This window comes from Colius striatus, chromosome 3 (genome assembly GCF_028858725.1).
Source record: "Colius striatus isolate bColStr4 chromosome 3, bColStr4.1.hap1, whole genome shotgun sequence".
Taxonomy (NCBI): domain Eukaryota; kingdom Metazoa; phylum Chordata; class Aves; order Coliiformes; family Coliidae; genus Colius; species Colius striatus.
In genome coordinates, this window is record NC_084761.1 from 64,740,104 (window position 1) to 64,760,407 (window position 20,304).

At 38.8% G+C, this 20,304-nt stretch overlaps 1 protein-coding gene across 2 annotated transcripts in view; it reads right to left on the bottom strand.

Annotated features, from left to right (window-relative positions):
* The window catches only part of ACSL1 (acyl-CoA synthetase long chain family member 1), a 40,668-nt gene that overhangs the window by 6,760 nt on the left and 13,604 nt on the right, over positions 1 to 20,304 (bottom strand). For both annotated transcript variants that reach the window (XM_061992644.1, XM_061992645.1), the window contains exons 3-15: positions 18,050 to 18,164; positions 17,572 to 17,636; positions 16,212 to 16,313; positions 12,416 to 12,515; positions 12,089 to 12,267; positions 9,308 to 9,340; positions 9,081 to 9,132; positions 8,214 to 8,287; positions 7,153 to 7,230; positions 4,691 to 4,825; positions 2,926 to 3,060; positions 2,111 to 2,206; positions 1,177 to 1,249 (exon numbers count right to left, since the gene is read on the bottom strand). In XM_061992644.1, the coding sequence (XP_061848628.1) occupies positions 1,177 to 1,249; positions 2,111 to 2,206; positions 2,926 to 3,060; positions 4,691 to 4,825; positions 7,153 to 7,230; positions 8,214 to 8,287; positions 9,081 to 9,132; positions 9,308 to 9,340; positions 12,089 to 12,267; positions 12,416 to 12,515; positions 16,212 to 16,313; positions 17,572 to 17,636; positions 18,050 to 18,164 (1,237 nt within the window). The remainder of the gene's footprint in view (positions 1 to 1,176; positions 1,250 to 2,110; positions 2,207 to 2,925; positions 3,061 to 4,690; positions 4,826 to 7,152; positions 7,231 to 8,213; positions 8,288 to 9,080; positions 9,133 to 9,307; positions 9,341 to 12,088; positions 12,268 to 12,415; positions 12,516 to 16,211; positions 16,314 to 17,571; positions 17,637 to 18,049; positions 18,165 to 20,304) is intronic.

A 20,304-nucleotide genomic window follows, 5' to 3' on the forward strand; every position in this document is an offset into this window, starting at 1 on the left:
GCTGCCATTCAGCAAGATCTTGACTGGCTTGAGAGTTGGGCAGAGAGGAACCTCATGAGTTTCAACAAGGGCAAGGGCAGAGTCCTGCACCTCAGGAGGAACAACCCCATGCACCAGTACAGGCTGGGGACTGACATGCTGGGGAGCAGCTCTGCAGAGAGACACCTGGGAGTCCTGGTTGATAATAAACTAACCATGAGCCAGCAATGTGCCCTCGTGGCCAAGAAGGCCAATGGCATCCTGGGATGCATCAAGAAGAGTGTGGCCAGCAGGTTAAGGGAGGTTCTCCTCCCCCTCTACTCTGCCCTGCTGAGGCCTCATCTGGAGTCCTGTGTCCAGTTCTGGGCATCCCAGCTCAAAAGAGACAGGGAACTTCTGGAGAGAGTCCAGTGCAGGGCCACCAAGATGATCAGGAGACTGGAGCAACATCCTTATGAGGAAAGGCTGTGGGATCTGGCCCTGTTTAGTCTGGAGAAGAGGAGACTGAGCAGGGACCTCACTAATACATCTTTCAAATACTTGAAAGTATGTCAAAGGGATGGGGCAACACTTTTTGCTGTGGTGTCCAGTAACAGAACTAGGGGTAATGGACAAAAGCTGGAACACAAGAAGTTCCACTTAAGGAAAAACTTGTAAGGGTGAGGGAGCAATGGAACAGGCTGCACAGGGAGGGTATGGAGTTTCCTTCTCTGGAGGCCTTCAAAACCCACCTGGACATGTTCCTGTGCAACCAGATCTAGGTGGACCTGCTTTGGCAGGGGAGTTGGACTAGATGATCTTTAGAGGTCCCTTCCAATCCCTACAATTCTGTGGTAACTGCTGACAAATGCAGACTGTTTGTTTTAACACAAAGAAACAAACAATGCTATTTGGATTTCCAGCACTTTATTTATACACAGTAGGTTCCTATTCTGTAAAAGTTAAGAGTTGATACTATGACCTCCCTACTCCTAAATCTACTTCAACTTATAGAAAAAAGTCTTTTAAAGATTTGATTTACTGAACATTCCCAGATATGTAGGGGTGGAAACTTGAAGGGAACCCTTCAAAACATTTTTTACTTTGCTTGAAGAAAGAGTCTTATGCTTCATAACCGGTGTACTGAAGACTAAGTGATGTGAAAAGGAACCTCTAGCATCCTGAAATTTAAGGCAGGCAGACTGTTATACACCATACCTGCTGTCCAGTCACCAGGCAGTGACAGTGAGCATCCAGCTGTGCATTCAGTCTGTCCATAACCTTCATAGAACTAGGACATGAAAGCAAAAGATCATTCAAGATTCTTACTTTTCAACATATAGTTTATTCATGAACGTTAAATAAATACTTTGCTTCTTTTTTTAGTTAAATTTTGTTTAGCAAAATCCCCAGCATCTTCTAAAAACATCATTGTATTATATGCAATTTTAAGTGCTGATATTCCACCTTCAGTTCCAATATATACTCAGTTTCACATGCTAGGTGACACCTGCCTAGATTGAAACAGAAAGCCACAGAGCAAGAAACTGAAGAAAAATGGCACTAGGAGCTTCTTCATTCACATCTTAAGGACAGGTTTGTCCAAGACATCCAGGAATGGAATTCCTATACTCACAGCTCTGTAATTACTATATACAAGAGTCTTCCTTTTTCTGTGAAGAACACATTGCTACACCAGCACACTACTAAAGAATCTCAAGAAGTCACAAAAGCCTCACATTTTAGAGGGTTTTCTTTCCTTGAAATTTATTTTACCCCATCTGTCCCATCGTTATTCATACACAACGTGTGCAATCCGATTCTCATCAGTCTCATCTTGGAAGCAACAACACTACAGTATCGTCACACTGATTAGATTATCTGTAGTAGTTACAACTACTTCTGCAAGCAAGACAAGTCCCAGAAATTTAATCCAAGAACATTAATTACTGCTTACAGCAGCATCCCCCTCCCAATCATTCCCTTAAGACAGTCGAGTCAGTCTCAGGGGACTGAGAAAGGAATAAGCACTTGTGTAGTCTCCAAGAACACCAGAAAGTTATCCATATAATCAGAATATTAGAAATGCTCTAAAAAAGATGAAAATGGGTTTTTAAAATCTTTGTTCTATGATTAAGGCCTAGAAACTCACCTGACAACCAAGAGCTGTTCTCAGGAACGTCAGTACACTTGCAGATACAGGTGCTGCTCCTGTAACCATCAGCTTTACTTTTCCTCCCAAACTTGCCTACAACAGACACAAGATACTGTGGACACCAAAAGCATTTTAGAGGTATTTCCAGAGTTTCTTTCCATCCCACCATCAGCCACTATTCACCCACAAATGTTAGAAATTAAGCTTTAATCTCTTATCAAAAGCTGCCTTTCTTGCAGTATTCTTAATGTCATCGATGGCATCTCAAACACAAGTATTTATAAACACTATGCTGCAGTGTGTCTGCAATGTAGACTCTGCCAGAAGTTTGAAGAACTTAAGTTAAGGTCTTAGAGCTATAGCTCTATTTTAAACTGCCTTGTATCAGCTTCTTATACATCCTGAATGCTATAAAAAGCAGCCACAGGGGCATTTGTACAACCAAGGTTAAAGCCATAGCAAGTGAGTGCCAGACGTAATAGCAAGCATAACTTACTAGTGACCAACAGTGAGGAGACACTAATGGCTGAAGTGGTACCATGTCATGTTTAGCATTCCTCCTTCAGAAGGACAGTGTTTGCCTTCAAAATGGTAAGGGAAGAGGCACTCTAATTTTGGACTAACTTTTAGAGTAACTTCCCTAATAGAATCAGATGATACTATTAGAACAAAGGGAATTGAAAAACATTAAGTTGGAAATAAAAAGACAGCTTTGACTTTTATCCTGAGTAGTCAGGTAGTCCTATCAGATTATAACCATTCATGTGAAATTCAGCAGTTGCAAACTTAGGCTCAGAGGCTCTCAAACGTACCTGTATTTTGCGGAAGATGACTTTATCCCAGAAACTGTTATTTCTAATTATACCACTTCTGAGTTCTGCTTCTTTCCTCTTGGAGGCAAAATCCAGCATCCACCTCTTTAATGAAGTATCTGCCTGTCCAAAGATCTATCAAGAAAGATGATTAGAAACTTCACAGACTACCATTCCCTTTTTCCTCAAAGAAGCATGCATAGAGACTCTTAACACTGAAAATAAAGTAAATTAAACAACCTCTACTGGTAGGCATCTTAGTTTCAGTAAGAAATACTTGTGGATTTTGATTTTGGCCTCTACCTCAGCTCAAGAGATAGCCACCAAAATTAGCCCTTAACTAATTCTTGCTTTCCATCAGACTGGTGTGATACTGTTTCAATGTACAAGTTTATTAAAATGAATGCAAAATGAGACGTTTTACTTTCCTATTCCAGTAGGATCAAAATTCAAATTGATTGTAAGCCTCAGCACTTTTCCAAAAGTACAGCATCATAACATGTAAAGTAACACAGGGTTTTCTGTGAACATGCAGGTCCCTTCACAAATACTAAATGGAAAACTATCTTGCACATATGAACTCGCTTTTTAGATCAGTTTCCAAAGGCTTCTTCTAGTTGTTCTCAGGAAGCCACAGAGCAGAATCATCAGCAGACCAGATTAATATATTCACTTGGAAAGAGAAAGACCCAGCAGCTCTTTAGCATTACAGTCCCCCAGCCATTCCAATTTTCCACTTGTTAACTTCACATGCTAGGTTACTGCAGGGCTGGGAGAGGTTGAAACAATGCCATAGAAGTGTGAAAGCTTCAAGGCACCCTGAGACACCAGAGTTAACAGGCAATAGGACATCATAAAAGAAGAGAGTCCCAAGCTTTGGCTCTGCTTCTCAAATTCCAGCACAGAACGCATACACACAATGAGGGGCTACACTTTAAGCACTACGGGCTGCTCTTGGGATTTCCTCCCCTCCAAACAGGTCCAAGTTACACTGTTTGTTCCTGGGGCCAAACAGAACCTTGTAGTACTTGCTGTTTCTCTAGTGTCATGATTAGAACACCGTACTAGCTAATACAGCAGAGGCAGCTCTGCCATTTCTTTAGCAATCACAGGACTTCTTGTATCCTTCAGCTCCTCTGGCTGTATACCAAGAAGAGACAGTCATCCATATGAAAAAGAATGATTTAAGAATCTTAAGTCTAAGAAAGAGAGTCTACTTCTGACTTCCCATCTCAGATGAGCCTGAGTAGGCAAGCAGCTAGCAGAGGAGAGATCAGGGCTGCTGACACACCCTCTCTCCAACACTCCTGACTGGCTGGTTTATAGTTATCCCTGTGAGAACACGCTGGCTGCTGTGTAGGAAACTTGTAAGCATCCACACAAACATCAGCAAACACCTGACCATGGTTTGCAAATTCCACTCAGCGAGTCAGGTGCCAAAAGCATGGCATGCAGATGCTAAGCCCCATGTTCATGTTGTAGACTGGACTTAAATAACATGTTCAGAGAACAACAGTAAGTTGTTAATCAAGTTAGAGAGAACCTAGTTCCCTAGTCAGACTTTTCAACAACTAGTATTTGCTGCCTGAAAGTGTTTTAATATAGCTACTTCTACTCCCTGCACTTCCAGCTCAGAGATACACAAAATTGTTAGCATGCTGCTTTAACATCCCAGAGCACAACAGTTACTCCTGTGAGCAGCACAAGCTTCCTAAAGTCTCTTAAAACACTGCACAGAGGTCTAGAGTCATGCCTGTAGACTTACCTTGTCAAACATTCTGTTCAACAGTCTTGGTACTACAGGAAATACAGTTGGCTGCAGTGTTTTTAGGTCATCCATAAGTAGTCTGATATCCCCTTGAAAGAATCCTATCCGACCTCCATGGCACAGAACCACACACTGTTGTTGGGAAAAAAGTAAACACTCTGAAAACACAGGATGTATAGTGTGTTCTAGCTGGATACAGAATCACAAGCAGAGCAAACTGCAAGATCCATCTTAAATGCTCTCAGCTTCCGGACTAGCTTCTGCAGCACTCACACTGTATGATGTGACTAGAAAGACCAAGCAGCAAGACACAGTGTAGACAGATTAAGGACTTTGTCAGAGTATTGATACAGCAAGCTTCTAACCAAAAAGGGCAGTTGGACAAATAAGGCAATTCCAGTGACTCAGAGGCAGCTAAAGATTGAAAAGCAGAACTTCTTGATTTTAGATATTTAACAAGCTCATTCAAAAATACTAGACATCTGTTTGTTCCCTGCTATATAGTAAGAAATTCTGTATTTAAAGTCACCACATTGGTTGTGGTTCATCAGGGATTTCTGCCCTTGATTTCCATCCTCTTGCACTGTTTGTACTTCCTGTTTCCCAGGACTGATGTGTGCAGAGGATTTGTTAAGTGATGAAGATGCTCTTTAGAAGATTCTAGCAGAGCCACTGCTTATTTCTGCATCACTACAGACCTATACCAGGGAAAGCTGACTTAATGTTATTGTGTTCTATGTTCTGAGGAGCGTTCCACTCCTCACACCTACACAGTCCTTTTCCTCCTATTTTGCTTGGGTTTCATTTGTTCTTTTCAGCATCTCTACTCTCATGTTTATCTATACCTACTTGTTATTTCTTCTGCTTCCTCCATAACACCTCTTTCTTCATTCCTTGCCATCTATTCTTATCCTTTCTGCTTAAGACGTGCTAAAATGTCACTAACTCTTTGCGTGAACTTTGTCACTCTGTAGTAAAAAGCTGTGACACATCAGTCCAGATGGACTAAGCAGCAACTGCCTCAGCTAGGTGGGAACATTTGTGTCCTGGCAAGTTCACTGACCCTCTAACCTTCTTAGGAAGACAAAAATAAATAAACAAACAAATAAATAAAACTGTGAACATCAACTTTAACAGGGGTAGGTCTCTAAAGATTATTTCTCACAGAGCCTGTGTTCATGTCTACCCAAACAAATCTTTTCACTTTTGTACCAGAAGTATTCTTGCTTCATCTCTTCACATAAATACAGATGCAACCACCTATTTCATGAACACCTCAAACAGCAGAGGAATACTGAGATTCAAACATTCTCTTCTCATTTTATCCTTTAGAGTAAAAGTTCCCATCCCATTTCTGCTTCATGACCAAAAGCAGAGCTGTTAATACAGAGCTTACACCTTCTGGTACCAGGCAGGCTTTAGTAAAACAAAGTCTCACTGACACTGAAGTGTAACTGGTATCTAGGTTACCAGTAGAAAAGGAGTACTGAAAGCCTAAAGGCACCTGCACACCTCATTTATTCTCTTACTCCCAGTCTCATAACAGTCATATATACATTTTGATACATGTGCATATATACACACACTTTTAGTAGAAAGCTCAGGATTCCCAATTGAAATCACAGGACTGTTTCTGTTGCCATGTGCCTTTTCCCACTTGCACAAAGGCTGTTCATTTCCCTAAACTGGGACATCACTACCTGCAACATACACATCTGCAATCTCACTTAAGGGAGAGGTGTTTGACTTCAATAAGTATAGTAATGAAATACCTGGGCCCCTGCTATACACAAGAACTTTAAGGAAATTTCATCCCTTCAATAATGCATATCATCTAACAATAGGCTCAGACATTCTTAAGACTGCCAAGTATTAAGGCAACCTGAGCCCCCTCATCCTCAAAAATGAAGCCAGGTTTTGCTGTATGGTAAAACAAGCTAGCCAAGAGAACTTTAAGAAAAGCCATTTTCATTTGCTAGACTATAAGTCCACTGAAACCATATCCCTTCCTTTTTACTGAAGTTTCTTGGAAGCAATGGTAAGTTTAACTAACATAAGATGAGTTTTGTTTAAGCAAGCAGGATGCCACATGAGACAATAAATTTAAGTTTGCAGACAGAAGAATGGCATATTTGGGGTTTTTTTTAAATAGTGCACTGATTATATTAGAGGGAATTTGCAGGCACTGTACACATGCTACATGATTGTCTTATGTTCTAGTAAACCAGTTTCTTATTAACCTTAGCTCTAAGGTTAATGCTTATGTTCAGGCATGAAAGCCAGTTGCCTAGTACTCACTGGATATTGTTTATGGAATGTTGTTTTCACAAACCTTATCTCAAGCTTTCATACACATGTGCAAAGGTCAAAAAGGAACAGTGTGTATCACGGATTCAAGATATGTGCACACTAAAACAAGCAAACTTCTCAATAGTTCTGTGCAACAAACAGATGCTTACCTCAACAATTCTCTCAAACATATGAGCCAAAGGCAGGAATGATATCAGAACATCATCAGGAGAAGGCATATATGTGTTCTGAAAGTTAGTAAAATAAAATTTAATTCCAATTGATTCTCTATTTTGCCAAATTCAACAATGAAATCTAGTGTCTGAACTCTAGAGCACAGTCCTTCAGTTTTGGTTGTAATGCAGCTGCACTTTCTTTCATGAAAAAATATTACTCATGCTAGAAGTCATTGCTGTGAACACACATTGTAGAAAGCATAATATTTACAGTTGAGTATGGTCACCAGATTATTACAGCTTATCATTCACATGATTACAAACAAAGATTCTAACAGGAAGTTCCTTTACATACATCAGGAGGGAGAAGGAACTAAAAAGGTTAAAGTAGCATGTCTTAAGGGTTTAAAAAATATCCACTTTCACCTTAGGTCAGAAAGTTTGCTTATCCTATATACCATAAGGTTGACATCAAAAGTACCTTACATGATCTAACTGTGAGGTGAGTTTCTTAATTTAAAAACAATTCTATATACAGAGTACTTGGCAAAATAAGTACAATTGCATTTTTAACACCTGTGTATGACAGTCATCTTAGGTGGCCTGCAGATGACCTTTAGTAGTCTACCCTACACTAAAAGTTAACAAGGTATCAAGTAAGAATAGAGCCATTCTACTTGTTTATTTATGCAACAGCTTGAACTATTTTGGGGGGGATTAAAATAGTTTCTCCCATCTTTAGTGGAAAAGGTTAGCTTCTACACAAGCCCTCAGATACAGAGCTTGCACTCATGGCAAATGTTATAAATTTACAGCACTAAGAATGTAGAACCACACCAGGACCTTTATAATGTTTTGCTTGGATCAAACCAAATTTTAAGTCTTACTTTCTTGACCCTGGCAGAAGAAACCACTGAACATTAACTTCTGACCTAGCACAGGCAAAGGGCTGTGAAGTTACAGTTTTGCTTGCATCTTGCTAACAGTTAATGCTGAGTTTACTCCTGAGATTCTTCCCTTCATGCAAGTCCACAATGTTAACCTCTGCAGTTTACCTCTGTAGTTTTCACAAAAGCTGAAGTATTGCTGACTATGTTTTGATGAGTGATCATAGCTCCTTTGGGGTTTCCTAAAGAAGAAGCACATGAGAACGCAACAGTGAATTTTTTAGATCCTTTAAATTACAAGCTGTGGTAAAACTAATCTAATAGCATTTTAATCAATCAGTCCCTTTGATAGTAATACCTTTGTTCGTGTGTCAATTAAAGACAAAGAACTTGCTAACACACTGTCAAGAATAGGTGGTAACAGTTACATAATAGCTTTGTGCTGAAGCCTTCAGATTTCAGAAGAACAAATCATTAAGAATTTGTCATGTGTCTTGGATAAGCTTCTCATTCAAAATCTAACACTTCAGTGAAGATGCAGCTATTAAACCCAGACTAATTTCTGTTCTCGCATCTACTTTAAAAATGGAGCTTATTTACTATCCAACACTGGCAGAGAGCAAAAGGGAAGAGTACACTCACAGATGTCAAGTGTGTGACATCTAGACAGTCTTTCTGTTTTGGTCTTACATTAAGGTTGCTTAGGGCCAAGTAACAATTTTTGTTGATATGGTACAAAAAGGACTATGGGAGAATTAGAAATCTGAAGTCTGCCAGCTCCTTTATAATGGAAACAGGTTCAGTACTTATTTCCAAGCCCAAAAATGTTAACACCTCCATCCCCTCAATACTGCAACTCTGTATTGATCCATGGGAAAAAACAATATCAAAGGGAGCCTTGCCATAAAACCTCCCCAGCTACTACTTGCCAATAAGATGCAGCAGCAAGGGAGAGTCTTGAAAAAGACAGGAAGGCTTCTGAATTTATTTTGCACCTACAGGATAATAAATGCTGCATAATGTAATGAGGTGTACCTGTTGTTCCACTGGTGAAACAGATGATTGCTAGATCTTCTGGCTTTGGAGGCTATGAGAGTTAAGAAAGTATTAGTATGGTTAAGATAGCAAGGAAAAAGATTCCTAGACAAAACACCAAAATACTAGTGTTACTTTTAAGCTACGGGAGATAGGGAGATTTGCTAGTTTGATCTACAGAATGCTATCCAGCTTCAGATTGTCACCTGAACTAACTTCATACTTACCATAGGTTTTTGCCTGTGTGCTCTTCCCAGGTCCTACAGAAAGGAGAAAAAAGGGAGAGAGACAGTTTAGACAAAGCATAAAAAGTTACTTGCTTATAAGTTTACCAAACACTACTAAACACTGTAGTGTTCCATTATTTAGACCCTATTAAGGCATTTTAACTTATTATAAGAGTAACAAAGGCTATAAACAATGATTTAAAGATACATGGACTAACTACAAAATTCTACAAATATAAATATGATAACTAATCTAAAACTCATGTTTTCCCTGAAGTCACTCACTAGAGAAGCTCAGGGTTAATCAGTGTTCTGACAAGACATAGCAGGCAATCAATCCTATACCTCATGCAGAAGACATGCCACTGACAACTGTTGAACAGATAAAGCTAAGCAGCTTGCATTTACCAACATCCCTGCTTGGGAGAAGCTCGAGTTTCCCCATGAAGGGTCATGTGAAATTTGTACTCCTTTTATACTGAGGAATGGAGAGCACAAGACTCCGTCCACCAGAGCCTCTTCTTCCCTCTCCCTCATGATTATTCAAGCCTGACCATGAGTGATGTTGTAGTTCTTTGAGTAGAAGGGAATAGATACCAAGATTCCTTTGTCATCAGTGATACAATGATTAGGAGGAAAGATTTGAAAGCTGGTGTTCCACATTTATAAGCTTTAAGGTTTCAAATCAAGACTTATTACTATCATACCTATTTAAGACTGGAGACAATACTAGTTAAGAACTTAACAAAAGATCCATTTTAATTTGCCTATTTTCCTAGCTTTGGAAGCAACCTTTGATGGCAGACAAAACTTCACCATTGCCTTTACATTCCAAGTACACAACAGTAACACTGTGCATTCTCTTACTATCCCTAAATTTCCTTTAGTATGATGTACCTCTAAGATTATCCAAAGAGGTTAAGAAAAAAAGGTGTGTGGAAACAGTTAACATTCCCACATCTGTAAGTTTGCCCTTCTGAAACAGTACCATTATGCAAAACTTTGCCCCTGTGACAACTAAGTTGTCTGCTCAAAACAGCTTCTATATTTCAATTACCACCAGAAGCTTAATACTTCCCTACAGCATATTTTGGGTAAGTTCGGTATTTACTGGATATACATTTGAATATACAGCCAACATCTCCACACACTTCTTTTGAGCTCCTACAACACAACTTCAACATCTCTTCCTATTGAAGGGATTTTTTTTTTCCACAGCTACTCAGCCCTAAGTGACAGAATACACATAGATACTAGGTATCAGACACCAAGCTTAAGGCACCTGGGAATTACACAGATGAACCAGTCACACAACCTATAAAGCACTTCTGAGCAATAAGCTCAAGCCAGAAATCCAAAAAGTACTTAAAGCTAGAAATATAGTCATTCTATTCTAATTTAAACTTCTAAAGAGATCATAGCTGCCTTGAGACACTAAAAGCCTCCACTCCTTTAAAAAAGTGACAAAAACTTATTCCTGCTCACTGAAACACTATTAGAAACGTTGCAGTTTGCCTAACTGAGAATAAGAGAAGAGACTCTTGGAGCACCTATTACTGAGTTAATCCAAACATCAAGTGCTGTTGGTAGGAGCTAAAAAGTACTTCTGGAAGCCACTATTTAAGCATCTAGACTTCTAATTTAAAGATAACATTCAGTCCTTGTTTTTTCTGTAGCTAGAAGATCCAGTGGAACATATCTTCATCTGCCAAAACCTGGAGTTCAACTAAAGGAAAAAAGCTGGTTTTAGTGGACCAAATTACAGGTGAGCCAATCTTTTTCCAAGTTTAATCCAACCTTTTTGCCAGTGACCTATAAGACTATGCATATGTTTTTAGCCTCCATTTCTACCTGGGAGTTTTGCTGATGCTAGTTAACCATGATACTGTTAGTCGCCTTTTAAAAGACATGCTGGCATTTTTGTGTCTTTACCAGGAGGTGGCCCTGTTAACACAGCAGTTAAGACTACTAAGACAGTGAAGAATTTCATACCAGTTAAGTAAGACACCTGCACAAGACAAGCACACTTATTTGGAAGTACTCAAGTCCTAGGGAGCCGAGTCTTCATGAGAACTCCAGTTGGAACCAGACTAAAGCTTGTTTCATAACCTCACAGTAAAGATGTATGTTATACAATTTGATCCTGGGACAAAGTTCTCCAAATGAGTCAAGTCATGAAACAAACTTGCACAAGGTAACTATATAAATAAAATAACTACGAGCAAAGCCAAGACTTGAACATTAGGTGGCTAAGAAAAATTGTTTCCCAACCCTGCAAGTGTCATTCCCTTGCATTACCATAAGCTTACCCTGAAACAGTTTACTGCCATTTTCCTCCTACCCCAGAAAGCATTTTGTAGACTCCATGTACAGGGGAAGATACCTTTTTCACAAGACCAAAACCTACACAAGTTCTTTCTGAAAGAAGTATTCCTGCAGTATTAGTCACAGTATACAATTACCATGTCACTGCTTGACATTGGCAAGCCTTAACACTCGCCTCTGATGTTCAGCCTGGCCTCTATTAACAAGCTTTCGTTCCGTCATCTTGGCATACTTACTTTTACATTTGGAGCATTGTGAAATACTATTACCAAGATGGTTTCCCTTCTTAATTTTTTTTTTTTTGCAAACTTTGATGCCAGAGACAGTTAAGTATAAGTATGTTGAAACTAATCCACCACACTTTGGCCACAGACCTAAAATCTGTTCAACAGACACCATCTTCCTCCTCCACAAATAAACGGGAGGAAAGCAGGGAAGTAGGTTAAGAGTGCTTACCTCTATTTGTTTCATGCTGAAGATTTCCACTCCACACTTCTTGCCACGTTCCACAAGATCTGTGCCAAAAGACTCCATGATAACAATGGTGTTGAGTATTGGTGTTTCTCCCTTTTCCACACTGGTTAGCAGAAGTTTGGCCTTGTCAGGTTTGTCACAGAAAACCAATGACAAGTCAGCTGTTGAGGGAGAATGACATTATCAACACAAGTTGAATTTAGACTAAATCCACATATACTTCACAAAACGGTAACGGCAGACTTAACTGAAGGTGACTACAGTTTTGCCAATAAACACTCATTTGCTCAGCTACTGAAAGTGTCCTACCTTTGTTCACAATGTAGGTAATTGCTTCAGTTCCCAGTGTATCATAGAGTGGCACCACCACCATGGAGAATGCATAGCATCCCTGTTCAATGATAACCCACTGCACAAAGAAGATATGCAAGTCATTACGTGTTCACTTTTTATAAAAGACCTCCAAGACAGACTCATATTTGGATTCTAGCAAGGAAGCTAATAGGATAGAGCTTATTTGAACACATCTTTCTGAAAAAAGTAGTAGTTTGTATCATTTGTTTACTGGGAAGACCTACTAAATTTTTACCTGTGGAAGAAGGAGGTAGAAAACCAAACAGTAAAGAGCTATGGGAAAGGATCAAAATCCAGTAAAATTAAACTCTGCACTCAAGAGTAATTTTAAGTCCTTCTGAAAAATATATAATATTGTCTTCTTAGCTTACATATTGAACAGAGACTGAGTTGTATCTTTCTTTCCTTGCCTTTAGGCTGAGGCAGACAAAGCCCTTGATATTCTGTATTACCATGGTATATGAATCAGTGAAGGACTTGCTTGTATCTTGACACACATTAAAGTTATATACACATGCTATTCTTACCTCTACATTATCAGTATCTCATTTGATGGTCAGGCAACATACATAGTTAGACTAGAAGTCCTTCGGAAAACCATCCCCAGAAAGTTTCTCAGCATTTCTCAAAACTAACCATTCTTCTTTAAAGGAATCTAATCTGAAGACTTGTATACAAGATGCAATTACACTCTGAATGCTGCAATAAGAATTTGCCTGCAAAAAGTGCAGTACTCAATAAACAGGATGGATATTGCAGCCTTTTTGTGTGATGCAAGATGACAATGCTTTATTTACAGTAAGACAGATTTCATCCAAAGTACCATCAAGTTAAGACAGTGGCAATTCGTTTGCCAGACAGTAGCTATTGGATGTAGTTTGTAAACAACTAGCTACACCAAAACACAGGGTAGCATGCAACTCCTGAAATGAGAGCCTCCAGACATATGAAAAGGCCAGTGGAACTGGAACATTCCCCATCAAAGAGTGACAGAAATTCTCAGACACTGTACTTTTAGTCAGTTCCAGTTCTAAGAACAAAACAACATGCATCTTTGAGTCATCAAAACTTACAATTCAATACAGGTTGCATTAGCAGGAGTATGTTTCCCTTCTCCATTACCCCCAAACTTTATTACGCTTCCCAGTGTTTTTGCAGGACACTGGCCAGTTACCTCACCTCCATATGACAAGTTCAAACATTGTTCAGGTAGTTATTCCATAGAATATCTAATATAGAGGTTACATTAACAGAGTTGCTAAATCTCACTTTTACAAACTGTTTCTTAGGGGCAAGTTTCCCAAAGTAAGTTCTCTACTGAGTGACACAGCCTTAAACATTGAATTTTTCCAACGATATTTATGCTCTCATAAAAAGTCTTCTTCTAAAACCAGTCCAAGGCCAGGTAACAGGTAACTAGACTTTCATGCCAACATTAGACATACTGATAAGTCTAAGCAGGCACACCTATACCAGTCATGAAAGGGCCCATTGAATATTTCTTCCTAGATAGCATCTACCTGTATACATAACAAGGGGGCAGCTGCCTGAAGATTAGTAGCTGTTATAATAGGGAGGGGGTCTACTATGACAGACTTAAGAAGCTGCACACAGTGATAAAAGCTTCCTGTTGCAGACTCCAAGCACCTTTATACACTATTGTTCTCAGTACAACAACCAGCATCTTTATTTTCTGAATTACCAAGGCTTAATTCCATTTGAGCTTTGAAAGTTAGGAGTATTTAAATACAAATGCCAAAATTTGACACCTGTTCTCTGTCAAAGCTCAAGCAAGAGAACTAGTACCGAAACTTTTCAGACTGTCTGGATTCAATTTTTCTGACATGTCTCTGATCTTCTATTAAGAGACACTGTATATTTCACTGTCCTGTTTTCTCAATCCAAAACACAACTTCCTTGCTTGCAGAAGAGATCATCTGTTTTCAAGTTAAAGTAATATTTTAAAATCCAAGTTTGTTTTTTTAATGAATCTTTAAGTAACATGCTAGACTCTTCCCCATTAGGGGATTTCCCCAGGACTTGTTCCCTGATCTGAAAAACGTGAGTCATTTCACACAAAAAAAAAGTCTTCACATAATCTCCTGTCTGGATTAGTGATTATGTTGGGGATGTCACAACACCCATCCAGTTGCTTTCAGCAGGGAAAAACCCAGATTTAAAATTGCTGATTTAAACAAGTCTTTCCAGCTGATTCCTGACCTAGCTCAAAGTCTGCTGGAGCAATGCAACTCAAGCACATTTTGTCTGTAATCCAGGAGCAGACCATACTATGCTGTCCTTCAGAAGGTCCACCAACTCAGCAGCCAAGACTTTGCACTCAAAGGTCTATAGAGACACAGTTTAAATTGGCACAACACTATTATCTAGCTCTCTTTTTCTCTTCCAGTTCATAATGCTATAAAGCACAGGAGTCTGAACTGAAGAGTCTGTAACACCATGTCATTTAACAGCTTCCTAGTTGGAGGCATCCTAGATTTTATTACAGAAATAAACCTGTAGCTGTTAGAACTGAAATTACAGCAGGAAAATCCAAGTAGCAAACTGTTACAGACATAAAAATGTGGAAAAAATATTTTTCATCTGTACAAGGCTGAAGTTTTGGGGTTTTTTTGTCATGTAGGTAGGGAGAAGAGGAAGGGGGTCAAGGTCACTTGGTCACTCTGCTTGTATTTTAGGGACAGCAGAGAAGCCTTAGTGGTAAACTGAAATCAGAAGAGATCCAATAGCAAGCTGTCATCCAGCATGACTGAGACACTGACACTCTAGATGGCTCTAGACAATGGCATCCAGTTGGGAGTGTTTAATAAAGAGGGACATCATATTTTTGACAAAAATTAAGAACTAGTCTCCTGTCTTAATACAACTCCAGATGGAACTAGGTTAATATAGCAAGTACCAGATCAAGCTACCAAGCATAAACATAGGTTAGAGAAATTCAGTCCTATTTAACTGTTTTAATAAACAGTAAGTATTTACTGAATATTTCATAATGCTTAGAAACAGCAAATCTAGAACAACTCCTGGGTTAAAATGGATAGACACCAGCTAATCAATCTAGATATCCCCATAATTGTCTCAGGTAATATCATTTTGCTTTGTCAGGTGATCTTTATGTCACTTTCTTTAGTCACTCTGCACCTTTGTTCAACTGCAATCAATTTTCTTTTTTTTGCCTTGATCAGCAGTTCTCCCTCACAGAATCTTTGTGTCCAAGGCCTTTGGCAGAGATGGAGCTATTGCCTTTAGCCATTCAAATATTTTATCACTAAGTGTTTCTTGGTATTCTGAAGGGTTTAATCACCTTGTGACTTCGGACTTTCACTTAGTTTGTACTCCAATGTTACCACCTTAAAACAAAAAGTGGTGATTACACACATTAAATACCACATTAGCTTCCCATTAAACAGGCCTCCTCTTTAAACTGGAAAGATGAAAAGAGAACAAGTTAAATTCTGCTGGATTCCCCGATTCTCTCCCTGCTCTACAGTCTTCTGCATTTAGCTTTGAAAGCAAAATAATCAATGTAAGACTAAGAGTTGTATTAATTATCAGTTTTGGTTCTCAGCTAAGGATGCCATGTCTATGGCTCAGAGCTCTACAATGTCAGCCTTTATCCTTTTCCCAACACCAAATTAGTAGGGAAGCTCAGTATACTACCAAAAAGCAACAGATGTGAGTGAGACTTCAGTAACAGCTAGACCACCAACACATACACTACCAATTAAATTACCTCAGGTCTGTTTTGTGAAAAGATTCCTATATATTGAATGTGAGATGGTTTGAAGCCTCGGTGGAGTAATGCAGAACCCACACACTCAGCTCTGTCTGAAGCCTGGAGGAACAAAAAGGAGAGAACACAAACAGAGCAGCTCATCAGTATATACACCTAATTCTTTTACCTTAAGCCTTAGAAAAAGAAGGTCAATAGCTGATATGAAGTAGGTAGTTTTCTAGGATATTCTGGATGACCTCTGTGACTTTGATATAACCTAAATGCTGCAGTGGCATTACACTGCACTGATTATAGGTACTACACTTGCACTCAGCATGCAGCAGACGAGATATTTAATACAGTTGGACTTGAAAGTGTTAAGTATAAATGGAAATGTTAAGCTCAGATACACAGAAAAGGCTTAGATTTTTGGATCTGTATTAAACCCTGGAAGTGACCACGGTATTTCTGCTCAGTCATAAGCACTACACATGCTATCTTTCTGCTTCATTCGGTACCTATAGGAATACCATTTTTCACTTCAGAAATAAGGGGAATAAGGAGGTAAAACCCATCTGGATCTATAAACAAAGCCTGGGAAAGTAATTTTCTAAATTCTTTCCATATAGCACATGACCTGAATTCATGTCAGTCACATGGCTCAAATAGCAAAGCTTTTTTAAAGGAAGGTTGCCCCTGACAAGTGCTTAGGAAAATTGCTTTGGAAAAAGCAAGGTCTGTTATATACAAAAGGTGTTTAATGACCTGAACAGTATGCAACAGGCAAGGTTTATGCAAATTTGAAGACAACAGCTGATTAAATCAGGAATGACCTAAAAGTGTACAGCTGTTAAAGATTTGTATAAAGATATTTTTAGCAATCATGAAGCAGCATGCTACTACTGAGAAGTGTATCTGTTAACATCCTGTACAACCATCATTCACCACTATGGCAACAAGTGGTGAAGCAGCACAAGTAACATCTGTAGATAGGACTTTTAGGTAGAACTAGTCTCAGAGGCAAGTACTTAAGAGTTCTATCAGCCTGAATCCCTGAATACATCTACAAAGCTGTAGTCCTTCAGAAGCAGCATCCAAGATGTAAGTAATTCAGCAATGAAATGATAAAGGCTTCCAAGAAGACGCTAAAAAACTGAAATAAAACCGTAACAACCAAGTGTACGTGATACTCTTTTCTCCCCTTTGCATGTATTGTTCCTTTAAGATAGTCTAATAAGAACTAGAACCTTTCTGCAACATTGTGCTACTACTTTAAAACATCTATAAATCATTAAGATTTGTTCTATCATATTACTGGATGTTGTATCAATGTATCAAGCAAATGCAGGTCTAGCATTAAGATAGAGAGACTACTTACCTCTTTATAGGAAATCCATTCATACGGCTGGTTTGGTTTTCTAACACCTAGACACGGACCATTATCTAAAAAAAGATGGGCAAGAGTTATTCAAAATATAATCCCTGGCAAGAGTTATTCAAAATATAATCCCTGGCTTCTGTCCCAAAACCACAATAACTACACGCTCAGTGTTAAGCCTCTAAATTCTTTGCAAGCATCTTCAGAAGATAAGCCATTTTTTTTTAAAGAGAGGACAAGGAGGGAAGCTGGAGCAGGACATAGAGCAGTAAAATTGGTCTGGGCTAAGGAACACAGCACTGACTTTAATAAAACAAGTCTGCTTCACAAGACCACAATTAAGTTGGCTTTCAAGAAAGCTCACATCCAATACATTTATCATATTGATAGGTAGGCATCCTAAACTGCATTTCAAAAGAGCCCAGACCTGTAGTTCTTGACATAGTGTTGAAAAAGTTACCTTTAATTTTAGACTTACTTGATACTTGCAAACCCCTTTGGAAAATATCATAAGCTGTTCTGACATCATCATAGTAGTAAATCAACAGTTCATCACTCTTAAGAAGAGAAGACCTTCGAGCATGCTCACCACCCTAAGAAAGACAGTTAGAAAGGTTAGACACACCTGTTGTTTTTAAATGAACAACAAATTCCTGAATAAAACATCTAATCCATTAAGTTATAAGCCTTGGCAAATTCTGCTTGAGAACTTCAGTTCTTTCCACCACCAGGTAAGAGATCTGCAAGGTTTCCCAGGATGTTGTTTAAGAGACAGACTGCTCCCCTAAAAACTTGTATTACTAAAAACCTGTCAGGCAAAATCTTATTTTACAGCTTCCTATGACAAGGCAAAACAAATAAGGAGGACATAGTGCCCTTTGACACTCCTCCCTACACACAGGTTTCTCCTTACATGTTTTACTCTATTATTGCAGTATACAGCACAATTAGAAAGCTTGACACAATTAAATCACTCCAGGCTCAGAGCTTGCTAGATATAATATTAATGCTGAGATCCTAGTAGACAGTTCTAACTAAGATGACAGAACAATTACACTTCAAGCTGCGGTTTCAAAACCTAAATGATAGTTTTAAGGGTGGTCAATAACACCCTAAACAAGTGGTCTTCTAAGTAAAATACTGTGTCTCAGATAAGAATTGAGTCCTTTAACCTAACATAAAGTTCCATCTTACAAGAAAGGTTTCCTCTTTTCCAGGAGACTGTTTTCCACGATGTGAGCACTTACACAGGCTACACTTGGAAGTCAATACAATAATTTAATATAGCTCATAGTTTTAACAGCAATTGATTCAATGATCTAATTTTATATAAATCAAGTTTCATAAATCAGTTGCACAAGTGCTGCTGGGCCACATTTATTAGTCCTGCTATGATGACAGACACCTACATGCAAGTTCTTAGCACGAATATCCTAGCTGGTTAAACAGAGGGTCTTGAATAAACATTGCATAAGCGTATCAGTGATTGTAGTCAACTCCTGACTCTCTCAAAGTCAGGTCCTGTATCGGTCTGAATTGTGCCATAATCCATATCAAAAACCTATTCATATGCAATCACAGGCTCTTCCTGGCCATTGGTTTGTTTTCTTGTTTTCAAAATATCCTGGAAGAACAGAGACCATCTGTTCATGTCTAAGCTAGCTAAACACACATTTATCTGCAGGACATGTCATATTGCCCAGCTCCACAGAAAGCAGCTAGCACATTAAGGGCACATAAGGTAGGAGAAAATATCTTCAACACTCAAACAAGTCTGACTTGTTTTAGCAAAACGCTATGCGCAACTCAGTGCCTGACACTCCTTTGACAGCAAGAAGTGTACACAGTGAACATGACCCAGAACAAGCTAATGACTGGCTTGCCTCTAAAAATTTGGAACATTAGAAACTCAGGAGCATACTTGCACTCTGAACAACAGAGACTTGACAGGCAGACAGCACACTGCTTAGATATAAGACTGACCGCACTGTCTTTCTGAAAAAAAAAAAACACATCTCTGTAACAGACTATTATTGAAAAGACTCCATCAGTCCTCATAATTTTTCAGTATAGGGAAATATAACCTATGGTTCTGCTTACTTTAATTTCACTTCAATTTGGGAAGAAAAAGAACTGAATGAACTGAATTTTCAACAGCCCTAGAGTAAAAGTTCTGCTGAAAAACACCTGTGTGGAGGCTATCAGGAGTTCAATGTTATCCTTGAAATGTAGTGAAATACACCTGGATGTAACACACTAGAGAATTTAGACCTTTCCTTATACTCCCAGTTTGAACCCATCTATTAGGCATAATATAGATCAATACCATAATGCTTAGGAGTAGCAGAATCTACTATTTTAAGAGCCTTTCCAAAAGATCCTTATCCACAATATTTGTTTAGTAGCAGGGAAAGTTCTGTTCATAGCAAACTTTTCTGAAAAAAAAAAATCACTGGTCATTACAGCCAAACATCAGAATCTCATGACAGGATTTTTTGGTGACTTCAAATATCCTATTTGAATGGGATCTAACAGATCTGTCCAGTACAAAGATAAGTACTCAAAAGGGTTGTCAGTTTTACCAAAGTGTTCTTAAGGAGCCAGGCAATAAAATCTTAATGTGATAGTAGCCTCTGGTTACCCACGTAACGCAGCCCTTGAAGCAGCTCAGAACTCTGTGGGAAAATTGACCTGTTACACTGCAAATACTAGTCATTAAGTAAAACCTTGACA